This window comes from Triticum urartu, chromosome 7A (genome assembly GCF_056163025.1).
Source record: "Triticum urartu cultivar PI428250 chromosome 7A, HENAU_Tu73, whole genome shotgun sequence".
NCBI lineage: Eukaryota > Viridiplantae > Streptophyta > Magnoliopsida > Poales > Poaceae > Triticum > Triticum urartu.
In genome coordinates this window covers 5,341,682-5,356,713 of record NC_141879.1, presented here as the reverse complement: position 1 = coordinate 5,356,713, position 15,032 = coordinate 5,341,682, and the positions used below count along the sequence as shown (strand labels likewise).

The 15,032-nt window shown below is 44.7% G+C and overlaps 1 protein-coding gene and 1 pseudogene across 1 annotated transcript; one reads left to right on the top strand and one right to left on the bottom strand.

The window, feature by feature from the left end:
- The first annotated feature begins 6,522 nt into the window (after positions 1-6,522).
- LOC147956754 (uncharacterized) lies at positions 6,523-10,690 on the top strand (annotated as a pseudogene).
- A 3,363-nt stretch (positions 10,691-14,053) lies between these two features.
- LOC147956753 (uncharacterized) lies at positions 14,054-14,695 on the bottom strand. Its single transcript, XM_087537948.1, has 2 exons — positions 14,501-14,695; positions 14,054-14,417 (listed from the first exon to the last, which is right to left on the bottom strand). Exons 1-2 carry the CDS (start codon positions 14,693-14,695, stop codon positions 14,157-14,159), a joined length of 456 nt encoding a protein of 151 aa, XP_087394074.1. The 3' UTR covers positions 14,054-14,156.
- Positions 14,696-15,032: the final 337 nt, after the last annotated feature.

Here is a 15,032-nt window from a genome sequence, read left to right as displayed (position 1 = left end):
CCACCCTACGCTCTCGGCTACCTCGACAACGGCACAAAGGGCTACCGCCTTGCTTGAGCAACCTCGTCGGTTTCCACTCCAGCCACAACTTACGTGATGCATCAACCATTATGACTGTGGGGCGATGTTTGTCGGCTTATCTTCAGATTCTTCTCTGGTCTCATCGTCTACATCGCTACCGTTGTCACTGCGGAGATGTTGAGTATCGTGATTATTTAGGAAATATAGGATAGACATGGATTTGTTCGGACTTGTCTTGTACTCGAAGATGTTCATGTACTCCTATATATACCCATGAGGCTCAAGCAATAAACAATCAATTCCACCAATTTCCTCTTTAGTTCTTCTACAGTTTACAATAAAATTATAATTGATAATTTGTTGTAGTAGGGAGATGATTTGATATATAGCTATTCGCTGCTCGAAATCCGACATCCAAACTGAAGCACGTTATCTACCTACATATTTATCTATGGACAATCACATTGTTTACCTTGCAATATGAAAAACTACAGGTAACTGAGTGAAGTTGCGTATGTTTCTACATACAAAAATGGCCCATCCATCCTTTTGCGTGTGATGTAACTGGGCTGCTGTCTCAGATGGAGTAACAAAAATCCGCTTCCTGTTGGAGTCCAAAACATTAAAAGAATGATAATTTCAAAATGAGGTACGGGTCTTGCAGAAGACTTCTCCATTTGCATTTGACCCCGAGCATCATCATGTTTACGTCCGAGCGGTAGCCACCGAGCAGCCACATTGCCTCCGCATTGCTGGCGCTTCTCCTCCGTCATCTTCTTGCCCATCGCGAGAGGAGGTTATTGCCTTTGGCGGGGTCCCAGACCCGTCTTGACGGGGAGACGGATGAGTGCTCGCGTTATGGACCTTCCGGAGGTGGACGATATGCAGCAGCGGTGCGCTATGAGGGCGGCCAAGCTTCAAGATGCTGCGATATCTTCTGGTATGCCCGTTAACATATCTAATTCTTTATTGCATTATGCTCCTGAGGAGATTATTAATAATGCAAACCAGTTAGGAGTTTCACTAGGCGCTACTGATAATGAAATTTCCAATTCGGTGAATGATATGTTAGATTTAGAGGCGGAGCGGGCCTTAGAGACTATTCGTTATCTTGTTGCGGTCAAACTCATGAACGATGAGGAAATTGATGCGTTAGGGGTTAGAGTGCTAAATAACCTATCAGGAGTCTGAAGGCGATGATGAGCCCTTAGATGATGTCGCTGTCGGTTCCGTTCAGCCCGGTTATGAGGACCGGGTGACGGAGCCCACTAAACCTAAGCATAAGTGGAAACGAAAGATTTATCCTGACTCTGCAGTGCGTAGGAGTGCTAGGATTCGGACTGCTAAAAAATTCCATGATGAACTATGAAAGGAATCTTTTGGAATAGCAGAGGTTTGAAGGACTTGGCTAAAAGAAGATTTCTTGCTGAAGCTTCTCTGGAACATCGGTTAGATTTTATTGCTTTGTCGGAAACTGGTAGGGAGAATTTTGCGCCGCAATTTCTTTCCTCTCTTGTGGGTGGTATTGATTTCGACTGGCATTGTCTCCCGCCACGAGGTAGATCGGGAGGTATCTTACTGGGTGTGAGGTGCGATTCCCTTGAAGTCCGGAGTGTAGTAATGGGTGACTTCGCGGTAAAGTTTCGAGTTAGGTCTAAAGTTGATGGGTTTAACTGGGCTTTGGTAGCGGTCTATGGTGCCGCCCAACCCAAGCTTAAACCGGAGTTTTTGGCGGTTCTTGTTCGGATCTGTGGGTCCGAACAGCTGCCGATTTTGGTCGGGGGTGATTTCAATATCATTAGGAGGAGAGAGGAGAAAAATAATGATAACTTTGACGGCAGGTGGTCGTTTATGTTCAATACCATTATTGAAAGCTTAGATCTAAGGGAGATAGAGCTTTCTGGTAGAAAGTTTACCTGGGCTAATGCTCTGCCAAACCCGACGTATGAAAAGCTTGATCGGGTTCTCGCCAGCGTGGAGTGGGAACAGAAGTTCCCTCTTGTTACAGTGCAAGCTCTCATGCGGGGAATCTCCGATCACACACCATTGTTCGTTGACTCAGGGGAGCCGAACCATATGGGAAACAAAAACACCTTCTCATTTGAGATGGCCTGATTCGAACGCGAGGGGTTCTTAGACATCATAGCCAGGGAGTGTGCCAAGGGTGTTGGAGGAAGGACGGCGGTCGAGCGCTGGTAGAATAAAATTAGGCATTTGAGAAGTTTCTTACGGGGTTGGGCTAAGCACCTCAGTGGGGTGTATAAGATTGAGAAGGATAGGCTCCTCTCTCTTGTACAGGCCTTGGACGTAAAAGCCGAATCCGCGATATTGCTGCCCGCCGAGCTCCAGGTTAAAAATGAGGCGGAGAAGAGGCTGAAAGAACTTCTCCGAAAAGAAGAATTGAAGTGGGCTTTGCGTGCCAAGGTCCGCAAAGTAGTCCATGGGGACGCGAACACTCAATTCTTTCACCTCATTGCTAATGGTAAGCACAGAAAGAAGCGGATCTTTCAGCTAGAGCAGGATGAGGGTACTATTTTAGGTCAGGATAATCTCAAAACCTATATTACCGAATACTATAGACAGTTATTTGGACCGCCGGAGGACAATTGTGTGTCCCTCGATGAGTCCAGGATCGAGGACGTGCCTCAATTGTCTGCTGCTGATAATGATATCCTGGTTGCCCCGTTCTCAGAAAAGGAGGTGTTAGATGCTATTGCACAAATGAAAAATAATAAGGCTCCCGGTCCGGATGGGTTCCCGGCTGAGTTCTATAAAAAGTGCTGGCATATTATTAAGGGGGATTTACTACCAATGTTTCATGATTTATTCTCTGGACAGCTTCATTTATTTCACTTGAATTTTGGAACTATCACATTGCTCCCGAAGAAAACGGATGCTGTGAGGATTGAGCAGTTCAGACCGATCTGCCTCCTCAATGTTAGTTTCAAAATCTTCACCAAGGTCGGGACTAATAGGCTCACACAGATTGCGCAGTCTGTGGTGCAGCAATCCCAAACTGCTTTCATGCCGGACAGGAACATCCTTGAAGGGGTGGTTGTTCTTCATGAAACGCTCCATGAAATCTATTCCAAAAAATTAGATGGAGTAATTTTTAAGGTGGATTTCGAAAAAGCGTACGATAAGGTTAAGTGGCCATTCCTCCAACAGGCACTGCGTATGAAAGGTTTTGATGAAGCCTGGCGCCGACCGGTCGAGTCCTTTACGCAAAAAGGGAGTGTGAGAATTAAAGTGAATGACGACATAGGTCATTACTTCCAGACACATAAAGGCCTAAGACAAGGAGATCCGATGTCCCCTATCCTGTTTAACATTGTGGTGGATATGTTAGCAATTTTGATAGGAAGGGCTAAGGAGAATGGTCAAGTGGGTGGTTTGGTACCTCATCTTGTTGAGGGAGGTGTTTCCATCCTTCAGTACGCCGATGATACAATCATCTTTATGGAGCATGATTTGGCCAAGGCGAGAAATATGAAGCTAGTGTTATGCCTATTTGAACAATTGACTGGGTTAAAGATTAACTTTCATAAGAGCGAGTTGTTCTGCTTTGGTAGAGCCAAAGACGACCAGGAGTCTTACAGGCAATTGTTTGGGTGCGAGTTGGGGAGTTTACCCTTCTCTTACCTTGGTATTCCGATTCATCATCGTAGGCTTACAAACAGAGAATGGAAGTGTATCGAGGATCGATTTGAGAAAAAACTGAGCTGTTGGAAGGGTAAGCTCATGTCATACGGAGGCCGCTTGATATTGATTAATTCGGTGCTCATGAGTATGCCTATGTTTCTCTTATCTTTCTTTGAGGTCCCAGTTGGTGTTAGGAAATGACTGGACTTCTATCGGTCGCGTTTCTTTTGGCAGGGTGATGAACTTAAAAGAAAATACCGGCTTGCTAAATGGGACATCATCTGTAGACCGAAAGACCAAGGGGGTCTTGGTATTGAAAATCTTGAAGTTAAAAACAGATGCCTTCTTAGTAAGTGGTTGTGGAAGCTGTCTTCCGGGACTGAGGCCATGTGGGCGCAAATCCTCCGCAACAAGTACCTCCAGACTAAAACATTGTCCCAGGTCGCAGTCAGGCCGACTGATTCGCCTTTCTGGAAAGGACTAATGAAATTCAAACAATCTATGTTCAATAGGACGAGATTTGTTATTGGAAACGGTACAAGTACACGTTTCTGGGAGGATACTTGGCTTGGTGAATCACCTTTAGCCATTCAATATCCGTCTTTATATCGGATTTCTCAACGACACGAGGTGTTCGTGGCAACGGTATTCCAATCTGTCCCCCTTAATATTCAGTTTCGACGGTCGCTAGCGGGCAATCGTTGGGAAGAATGGCTCCATCTAGTTAGGAGACTGATGGAGGTTCAACTTACTCACCAACCCGATATATTGCGCTGGAAGTTGACTAGCTCTAGAGTATTTACAGTTAAATCAATGTATATTGATGTTATTAATTCGAATGCTATTCCAACTTCCAAGTATGTTTGGGCTGTCAAAGTTCCTTTAAAAATTAAAGTGTTTATGTGGTTTCTCCATAAATAAGTTATTTTAACAAAGGACAACTTGATTAAACGCAATTGCACATGACCTACTAGGTGTAGTTTTTGTGATCGGGATGAGACTATTAAGCATTTATTCTTTGATTGCCCGTTGGCCAAAGTTCTTTGGCGGACGGTCCATATTGCTTTTAATATTACTCCACCGACTTCGGTCAATGCTTTATTTGGGACATGGCTTAATGGGGTTGAGCCTGCATTAGCAAGACATATTCGGGTTGGAGTTTGCACTTTGTTATGGACTATCTGGAATTGCAGAAATGATTTGGTTTTTAACAGAACATCACAGATTCATTTTTTGCAGGTTATTTTCCGAGCTACGGCACTGATCCGTTCGTGGTCGCTACTCACTCTGATGGAGGCCAGGGAGCATTTGGTTACTAGATCTATCCGTTGGGAGATGGTAGCTCGGGATATCTTCAACCGGTTTGGATGTCGGTCATGTAATAGGATAGGCAATTAGTTTCCCTATCTATTTTTAGCCAGCCTCCGTGTGAGCTGCATTTTTCCTTTGCTTTTGTCTGGCTAGAGACTGTGGAACCTTGTTCGCACTTTTTTGTTATTTGGTTAATAAGATGGCCGTATGCATCGTTCTGATGCAGAGGCTGGGGAGATCCCCTTTTCGAAAAAGAAAAGAAAAAAAATCTTCTTGCCCATCGCGGTAGGGTGGTGACATGTCTGAGTGGAAGCGGCCGAGCAGTCACATCGCCCCGGCGCCCGGTATCGCTAGCGCTCCTCCTTTTTCATCTTCTTGCCCCGCTACGAAGTGGTGGCTAGGGTTTTGGGAGTGAGTAAGAGGGGTGGTGGTGGGATTAAGAATGGGGGCGGGGTCGATCCCTACTCCGGCCCTCAATTTTGGGCCGGTCTGTAGATTCCGGATGTCTAGACATGTCGAATTTAAAATACGCACCCAAATTCAAGGTTTAAAAGTGTCCGGACAGTCCGGTTGGAACATTTGACGTGGGAATGAGGGTTCAAGTTGTAGATTCCGCTTGCATGTGAACGACATGCAGTTGTTATGACTTGACGAGTGCTAGCTGTTTGCAGGGGACAGATGCTTGGCTGGTTGAGTGGTGTGATTCCAGGACAATTCAGACATCTTGGTGGTCTTTGGCAGTTGTCATGTCCTATGTAGTATGAATTTGTTACTGGGCTAGGGTACTTGACGGCTTGACCTGTCTAGCTAGAGCAGTAAGCGGTCTTCCCTTTTTTCCATGTGTTGGAGCTGTAAAAATTAATCAGATACAAAATGTATGTATGATTAGAGTGCACAATTGTCTAAAGGGGTATGATTGGAGCGTACAACTTTCACGACCGACACAACCCGAAGCTTACAGGCAATTGTACGTGGAGGTGCCATGCTAGCTCATGATGTGTCAGAGAGAGAAGACGACCGACCGGGCACACACGGCATGTCAATTCATCTCTGGCCTGGCGCCCAGCTGAACATGCATGGTGTCCACATGGTCATGTGTGCTAACCCAGCTGCAGCGTCAGATGAAGCGCATGGCGTGACGGTGTGGGATGCACGTCTTCGGTCTTCGGTCAAATGTGAGCACTGCTAAAGAATCTGAGAAAATACTCATCAATTGCTCAAACACCACTCATCAACGAAGTAATCCCTTAAATGGATGTATCTAACACTAAGTTAATGCTAAGATATGTCCATTTGAGTGACAAGTAATTCGGAATGAAGGGAGTAGTAATCAGATCAATGTGTCCTGTTGTACGTAGCACTCGTGTGGGGGTTTGTTTGCTTTGGTTTGGACAAGCATCGGTCTACAAGCTAGGCTGAGAACCAAGGAGAAGGTGCCCAGCATTTACCTTCATAGTCATAGTCGACCTAGCAATGCTCTACGTACGTAGTGGTATTAAATAGGGGTGCCAACTTCCAAGCATGCAAACACCTCTCACCAACGCCCACACAACCATCGGAGCGATTTCCATCCAGCCAAAATGATAGTCATGGAGACGGAGCCAACCAAAATGCTCCTCTCTCTCGCCACACTTCTCCTGCTGCTGCTGACGACCGCCACCACCGTCACACCCGCGCCGGACCTGGCGGCCGTGCCCGCAGAGCAGGCAAGGGCGCTCCTCACCTGGAAAGCCAGCCTTGATAATCAAAGCCAGTACACCCTGCGGTCCTGGGAGAACACCTCGGCGCCCTGCAGCTGGCGCGGCATCAGGTGCATTGTGCACCGGCGCCGGCGCTGGCCAGTGATCAGCGGCATCTCTCTGCGGGGGAGGCGGCTGAGAGGTTCGTTGGGGTCGCTGAACTTCTCAGCGCTGACGACCATGACGCACCTCGACCTCTCGCACAACCACCTCATCGGGAGCATCCCTCCTGACATCAAGGCCCTCGTGGAGCTTGAGAATCTCCTTCTGCAAGGCAACCAGATAAGAGGCTCAATCCCACTAGGTCTAACAAACCTCACAAAACTCAGTTCCTTGATGCTTGATCAAAATGAAGTCTCTGGTGAAATACCAAGGCACATAGGCAACATGACCAATCTCATGACACTCACCGTGTCAGACAATCACTTAGTTGGTCATATCCCTTCTGAAGTAGGCCACCTAAAGCAATTGGTCATGTTAGATTTGTCTAATAATAATCTTTCCGGCTCAATCCCACCCAATGTAGGTAACTTGACCAAACTCACTACATTGCTCCTTTTCCAGAACCAACTGTCTGACCAAATTCCAATAGAACTTTGTCGTTTGGCCAACTTGAATGACTTGCGCCTTAGCTTCAACAAGCTGGTAGGTTCCATCCCAGATAGCTTATCAAATTTGACAAAACTCACTATCTTGTACCTTGGCAAGAACCAACTTTCTGGGCAAATTCCACGAGAATTAGGGTATCTCGTGAACTGGCAGGTTATGTTTCTTAGTGCAAATCAACTTTCAGGAAAAATTCCAAACGACTTGGCTTACACAAAGAATTTAGAAGAATTGCTTCTTAGTCATAACACACTCTCAGGTTCCATCCCAAAGAGTTCAGGGAATTTGACAAAAATCACTAGGTTGGAACTTCAAAGGAATCAATTGTCTGGTCAAGTTCCACGAGAATTAGGTTACCTTGTGAACTTAGAATACTTGAGTCTTAGCAACAACACACTCACAGGTTCCATCTCAAACAACTTAGGAAATTTGACAAAACTCAGCAACTTGTACCTTTACCAAAACCAACTTTCTGGTCAAATTCCACACGAGTTAGGTTACCTTATGAACTTAGAAGTGTTGGATCTTAGTTCAAATAGACTCTCAGGTTCCATCCCAAACAGGTTAGGCAATTTGACAAAACTCAGTTCCTTGCACATTTTCCATAACCAACTTTCTGGGCAAATTCCACGAGAATTTGGTTACCTTGTGAACTTAGAAAGCTTGTCTCTTCGTGATAATACGCTTTCTGGTTCCATCCCAAACAGTTTAGGGAATTCGACAAAACTCACTATCTTGCAACTTGACCAAAACCAACTTTTTGGTTCAGTTCCTCAAGAAATTGGCAACTTAACGAGTCTTGTTCTATTGCAACTCGATTTTAACAACCTCTCTGGTGCCTTGCCATCTGGTCTTTGTGCGGGAGGTCGGCTACAAAATTTGACCGCTATGGACAACAAGTTGGTTGGACCCTTCCCGTCAAGCTTGCTAAGTTGTACATGCCTAGTCAGAGTTCGACTTGAGCGGAATAACCTCGAAGGAGATATCACCAGAATGGGAGCTTATCCAAATCTTGACTATATTGACATCAGTTCAAATAGACTATTTGGTAAATTATCTCATCGTTGGGGTGAATCCCACAAACTTACCATGCTACGTGCATCAAACAATAATATAAGTGGAGTAATACCATCAAGCATAGGGAAATTATCTCAATTGAGGATACTTGATGTTTCATCAAATAAGCTTAAAGGACAGATTCCACTAGAAATTGGCAATGTAACGACGTTGTTCAATTTGAGCCTTTCTGGTAACTTACTCTAGGGAAAAGTGCCACAAGAAATTGGATCGCTGAACAATTTGGAGTATCTAGATTTATCATCAAACAACCTAACTGGGCAGTTACCAAGATCAATTGGGCATTGTCTTAAGCTTCACTTTCTAAAGCTTAGCCATAATCACCTCAATGGCACCATTCCTACTGAGCTAGGGATTTTGGTAAACCTACAATATCTGTTGGATCTAAGTGACAATTCAATTGATGGTGCTATTCCGAGTGTGTTAGGTGGTCTTACTATGCTTCAAGCCTTGAATGTTTCTCACAATGCACTCAGCGGCAACATTCCTCCGTCATTTCAGAGCATGACCGGCCTACTGTCCATGGATGTGTCTTACAACAAATTAGAAGGGCCAATGCCACATACTAGGCTCTTTGAAGAAGCTCCGGTCAAATGGTTCTGGCATAATAAGGAATTGTGTGGTGTTGTGAAAGGTTTGCCCCCTTGTGATCTTCCTCGAAGTAGTGGACATGGAAAAAGGTCTGGAGCTATTTTATTAGCTATTATACCCGTTGTTGTATCTTTTGGATTTATCACTGCACTAGCAACATGGGAATGCAAAAAGAAGAAACCCAAGGCGGAAATTGCAAATGTAGTACAACAAACCAAGATGTTCGCCATCTGGAATTTTGATGGTGAAGATGTGTACAGGAAAATTGTTGATGCTACAAATAATTTCAGCGACACTTATTGCATTGGATCTGGAGGAAGTGGATATGTCTACAGAGCTCAGTTACCAACAGGTGAAATATTTGCAGTGAAGAAGATCAATGTGGTGGAAGATGATGATCAATTTAACCGTGAAATACATGCTTTGATGCATATTAGGCATCGCAACATTGCAAAGTTATTTGGTTACTGCTCCGCAACTCAGGGAAGATTCCTTGTGTATGAATACATGGACAGAGGAAGCTTATCAGCATATTTGAAGCATAAGGAAACTGCCGTTGAATTGGATTGGACAAGGAGGCTAGATATTGCTTGGGATGTTGCTCATGCTTTGGCTTACATGCATCACGACTGCTTTGCGCCAATAGTTCACAGAGATATAACAAGCAACAACATTTTGCTTGATCTGGAATTTAAAGCCCACATCTCGGATTTTGGTCTAGCGAAAGTACTAGATGCGGATGCATCGAACTGCACAAGTCTTGCCGGCACAAGAGGATATCTTGCCCCAGGTAAAATTTACCTCTATGTTGGTTACAGCAAAATGTTATCATAATTTGTAAGAACCATGATACGATTTGTCTCTAGTTTATACAATGTACATTAGCATATACCGGTTTTTCAACCATGGCTAGATATTTTACATATTGAATGTTTTTGTCTTCTCTGAGTGGACTACATGTTTAAATCTGCAGGAACGGCATTGATGAAACATTGGCATAGTTTAAATATAGTTCTACGCATCCTGCCTCCAAAGTTTAGATAGCTAGCTTTATATACACAAGGATCGCGCATGCCTCTAATCAAACATGTTAATGGCCGTGTTTCGTTTTCTATTCAAAATTAAGAATTACCAAAGTTAAGTTTCTATGAATTAGTTTAGGTCAATTTTTGCACTGTTTTATAATCATCGAAACTAACTCTCCATTGATGTTTCTTCAGAGCTTGCATACACAACAAGGGTGACAGAGAAGTGTGATGTTTATAGCTTCGGAGTGCTCGTCCTAGAGCTGTTCATGGGACATCATCCAGGGGATCTCCTTTCGTCCATGGACAACCACAACAGAATTACATTACTTGGGAACTTGCTGGACACCCGTCTCCCACTCCCTGAAGCTGACATCGCAAGTAAAATATTTCAAGTGGTTGTCGTTGCTGTTCGGTGCATAGAGCCTGATCCATCGCGCCGTCCAACGATGCAGCAAGTGATTAAGGTGTTCTCAACAGCTAAACGGTCACCTGCTAATAATCTTGATTATCTCCACACTGCCATTGCCATCCCGGCATGCTTGTCCTGACCCATGAACGTCAGTGCAGTTAGCAGACTGTTGTTTTTCTTCGGTTCGATTATGTAGACACTGTCCGTAAGTCATAAGTTTATCTGTATGGTAGTTTGTTCTCTGCATTACCCTTCATGCCCTGTACTAGTACTACATACCATTCGTAGCTGCATATAAATAAATGTGTGTACAGATGATGGAGCTCCTGATATTCCTTCAAAATCATCAATGGATAATCCATTTGTATCTTCTGTCAGACGTCTCCATTTTGGCTGTTGTAGCCAGTACAAAATGATCCACCCTTTAGCTGTTGCATGTCACTTGGGGACTGCAACAAGATCCATTGGTTGTTTATCAACAAGAATATGATGGGTACAATGAAGCACCATTAGAAATAATACATGTATCTTTGTTTTTCTGTGTGCGTGGAACAATTAGATTATAGCTAATTAGATTCTAGCTAGAAAATATGCCACATAGAAATGATTCTAGCAGTGCATATTATTTCTTTTACTGGCTCAGTTTCTGGTTTCAGAAGCAAGAGCAGAGACCGGAAAGAACTGTAAAGACAGAGCCCTAAATTGTAATTTTAGCCTTTTTGGTCTACTAGTGATATGATTCACATCAGGCTAGAAAGATATGTTAGCGATCATTGACCCATGGTCAGGGGGCGCATCAGGAGACATTATTCAAGTTAGAGATAGACTAGGAAGTTTGTTATATATGTACTCCGTATCCTTTTGAGTTAATTACATCTACAATACAAAAACTTGCAGCAAACTAACAAAATCATAAATAAACTAAAAAAACCCCCAGAAAAATGGTACACTAACTTATCTAACAACACGTTTTGATACAATTTCCGTTAATCATAACGGTGCACCTTCATCGCCGTTAACTGCATCCAGTGACCGTTTTGCTCTCCATCTACCCTGTGTGGGTCCCAACCGTCAGTGGGACAGCGAAAGCTAAATAAAACCAAAGAAAAGTAGTTCGGCCTTGCGGGATTCGAACCGCAGACCAACCAACAAAACGAGTGTTCGCTGACCACCACACCATTTTTTTCCGAGGGGACCACCACCATTTTACCGCTCATGTAAAAAATGAGGCAGACATATTTATTCTAAGTTTCGAACACATACTAGGAAATTTTCTAAAATATATTTTTCCACTGTATCAGAACTTTTTTTATAGAACACATACTAAAAGAAACATGCATATTTCCTAGAGCAACTCCAATATCTTACATAAATTTTAAAAAACTTCATTAAATATAGATCCTGAACAAAACCTCGAAACTTTCTTCTCTTTCAGTAAGGCCAACGCCAACGCGCGGCCCCATCCCGTTTGGATGTGTCCATTTTGGCCCAAACAGACAGACGGCACAACCCAATGCGCAACCCCATCCTCAAAATTTGTCCGGCTGGCGTCCGGCCCGCCCCATTTTCCGGCGCAAACTCGCGCCTGGTTTGCATCCAGACGGACGGAGAGCAGACGCTCATGCGCCCACTCCGCGTCCGCTTCAGTCCCGCGTGGCAGCCGCCCACCTACCTGCCATTGCCCGCATTTACAACGCACGTGCGGGCCGCCCCGTCTGGCAGCCACCTGCGGCCGAGCGGTCGTCATTCTTTTTAATGTGGAAGCCGTGAACCATCGAGTCCACACTTCCACTCCCGGCGACGCTTGCCTCCTCGGAACTCGACACACTCAGCAAACCCTATCTCTGGCCGCCTCCTCTCCTCCACCTTTCCGCCGGCACCATGGGCTGGCATTGGATCCCCGTTCGCAAGGGGAAGTGCGACGGCGAGGTTGGGCCGTCTTCCGGCCGTCGTAGCCCGCTCCATTCCTCCTCAGAGCCCACCGCGGGCGCCCGCGTGTTCGCGGCATGACGCCCACCCCTTCCTCCTCGCCGTCCCCACCACCACCACCTCCGATTACCGACGAGGAGGGGGCGGAGCTCATGAGGCGGGCGTTGGAGGACTCCGTCCGCAGCCATGACGAGGCCCAATGGGAGGGCCTCGAACAAATGATGGCCCTATCCATGGCCGGCGGCATCGCCATACCGGAGCTCGACCCCGTGGTTAAGGAGGAGACCATAGCTGACGTGCAAGAGGACAACCGCGGACAATCCTGGTCATGGACGGAGATGATGCTGTGCACGCCAGAGTACGTGTCCGTGCTGCCCGTGTGGGTGGGCGCCGCCATTTGGTCACCATCGCCACCAGTGACCAGAGGTTGTGCAGGCACCACCGCAGCCACCTCCAGCCTGGCAGGGGCCGCCATTCCACCTCTGGGAGCCACCACCATACGTCGACCTCACCGGGGACGAAGATGAGGAGGACGGCGGCAGCATCAAGTCTTTTTTTACGTTTTATTATTATTTTAAGTTAAGTTTAATGTGCGGCCGAGACTTGTTTAAATGGTTTAAAGATTATCATACCATTTAATTAAGTTTATTCGTATGATTTTAAACGTATGGCTGGTTTTTTAATTTACCGCAAGCCAGACAAAATGCGATGGCGCTCGGTTGGGTGCCCTAGCAGGCGGACGGACAACACGGCCGTCCGTTTTCCCGACCCAAACGAAAATCCCAACGTCCGTTTGGAGTCAACGGTTGGAGTTGGCCTAAGGGTGTGATATCCCGTGAATGAATTACATCATGTATTCGTGATGAAATTTTATCTTCAAGATAGGGTAGGCTTGACCTGTATAGTACTCCCTTCGTTCCTAAATATAAGTCTTTTTAGAAATTTCATTATGAACTACATACGAAAGAAAATGAGTGAATCTACATTCTAAAATATGTCTATATACATCTGTATGTAGTTTGTAGTGAAAATTTTAGAAAAGCTTACATTTAGGAACGAAGGGAGTATTTGTCTAGTACACCGTATATTGCGAAAAGGTATATAAAAAGAAATGTGCAAAGAAAGAAAAAACGAAGAATCCCAAGATTGGAAAAATATAAAAGAAACAAAAAGAACACATACAAAAACGAAGACAGTCGAAAAAGGCCAGCACGTGTCTGAAGCTAGGAGTATAGAGAGCGCGTGGTGGCGGCAAAATTTCGTGTTTTGATCCTTTTGTCAAACAAAATCGAGATCTGACCCTTTTGCCAACCGCCAGACCTTCAGGCGGTAGGGTTGCACAGTCTACCGCCGCAGGTTCTGGCGGTAGGTGTGGCTGATGACCGTTAAGTCGTTAACAGCTGCTTACGGACCTATCAGCAGAAACCTACCGCTGAGAGCCCTGGCGGTAGGTTATCATAGTGGCATGAAGTTAACTGCTTTGATTTTGTCTTCAATTTTTTTGCCATACACATAAGAAACAATAAGCACAATTTCATAGACATAAGAAGTTTGATCACATCTAAATAGTTTGATCACATAACGTAGTTTGATCACATCCAATTAGTTTTGCCATTACGGACGAAGAAACAAGTACCAAATAACATAGTTTGATCACATAACATAGTTTGATCACATCCAAATAGTTTCACGAAGCCAATATAAGAAGTTTAACAAGTTCAACGGTCATCGACCACATAAAAGGTTTCATCCATAGGTAGCAATCAAACATGACGATCATCAGCAGCCACACGCATATATAGTTTAGATGATATCGATGACGATCATCATCTTCAAGCCTTGACGGTTGGTGTTCCTGATAGTAATTAGGATGGCCTGTCCAACATGAAGATTCTTGTCAATGAGGAAGCTCTTCCACCCAACCGAGCTTAAGTGTGTGCGACCGTCCGTGTCCACGCCGTACGCACAAGTAGTGATGGGGCCCCTTGCGGTAAGGCGTATTCCAGCATAGCCTTCTTCATCAGCCTCGATGCCACAACTCTCAGATAGGCTCTTTGGCAATTTCTGAATAAGAAAAACATATCAATTAATAAGTATGGATTATCTAAACTATTAACAGTTCCTTGGATTCTACACTAATAACATACCATGACATGTCGATCGATCATGGTACTTGTTAGACGGGTCACGAATGGCACCCCGACCAAGTCAGCACGTGGCAGAAAGTTGTCCCATAGGTTGCACACCTCCTGATCGCTCAGCCTCACTCTTTGAGCACAGATGGCTTCCTCAAGTGGGTCTTCATAGTCATCATCCTCATCAAGTGGTGGTGGTGGCGCCATGTTCCTTATATAAGTATTGATTGGATAAAGTTAATTAAACTTCAATATTTGTTCTAATGCAAGCATTCATCAGATATAGGTAGATTCCACCTAAATCAATGGAGATATATAGCAAAACAAATATCTACAATATTCACACAATAAATCATCACATATGGCTATAAGAAAGACTAAACCTAGGGTTCATCTAGGTTCTAGGGTTCATCATATAACCTAGAGAGGGTTCCTCATATGGCTATAAGAAAGACTAAACCTTCATCTAGGTTCTAGGGTTCATATAGGTTCTAGGGTTCATCTAGGTTCTAGGGTTCATCATACCAACTAGAGAGGGTTCCTC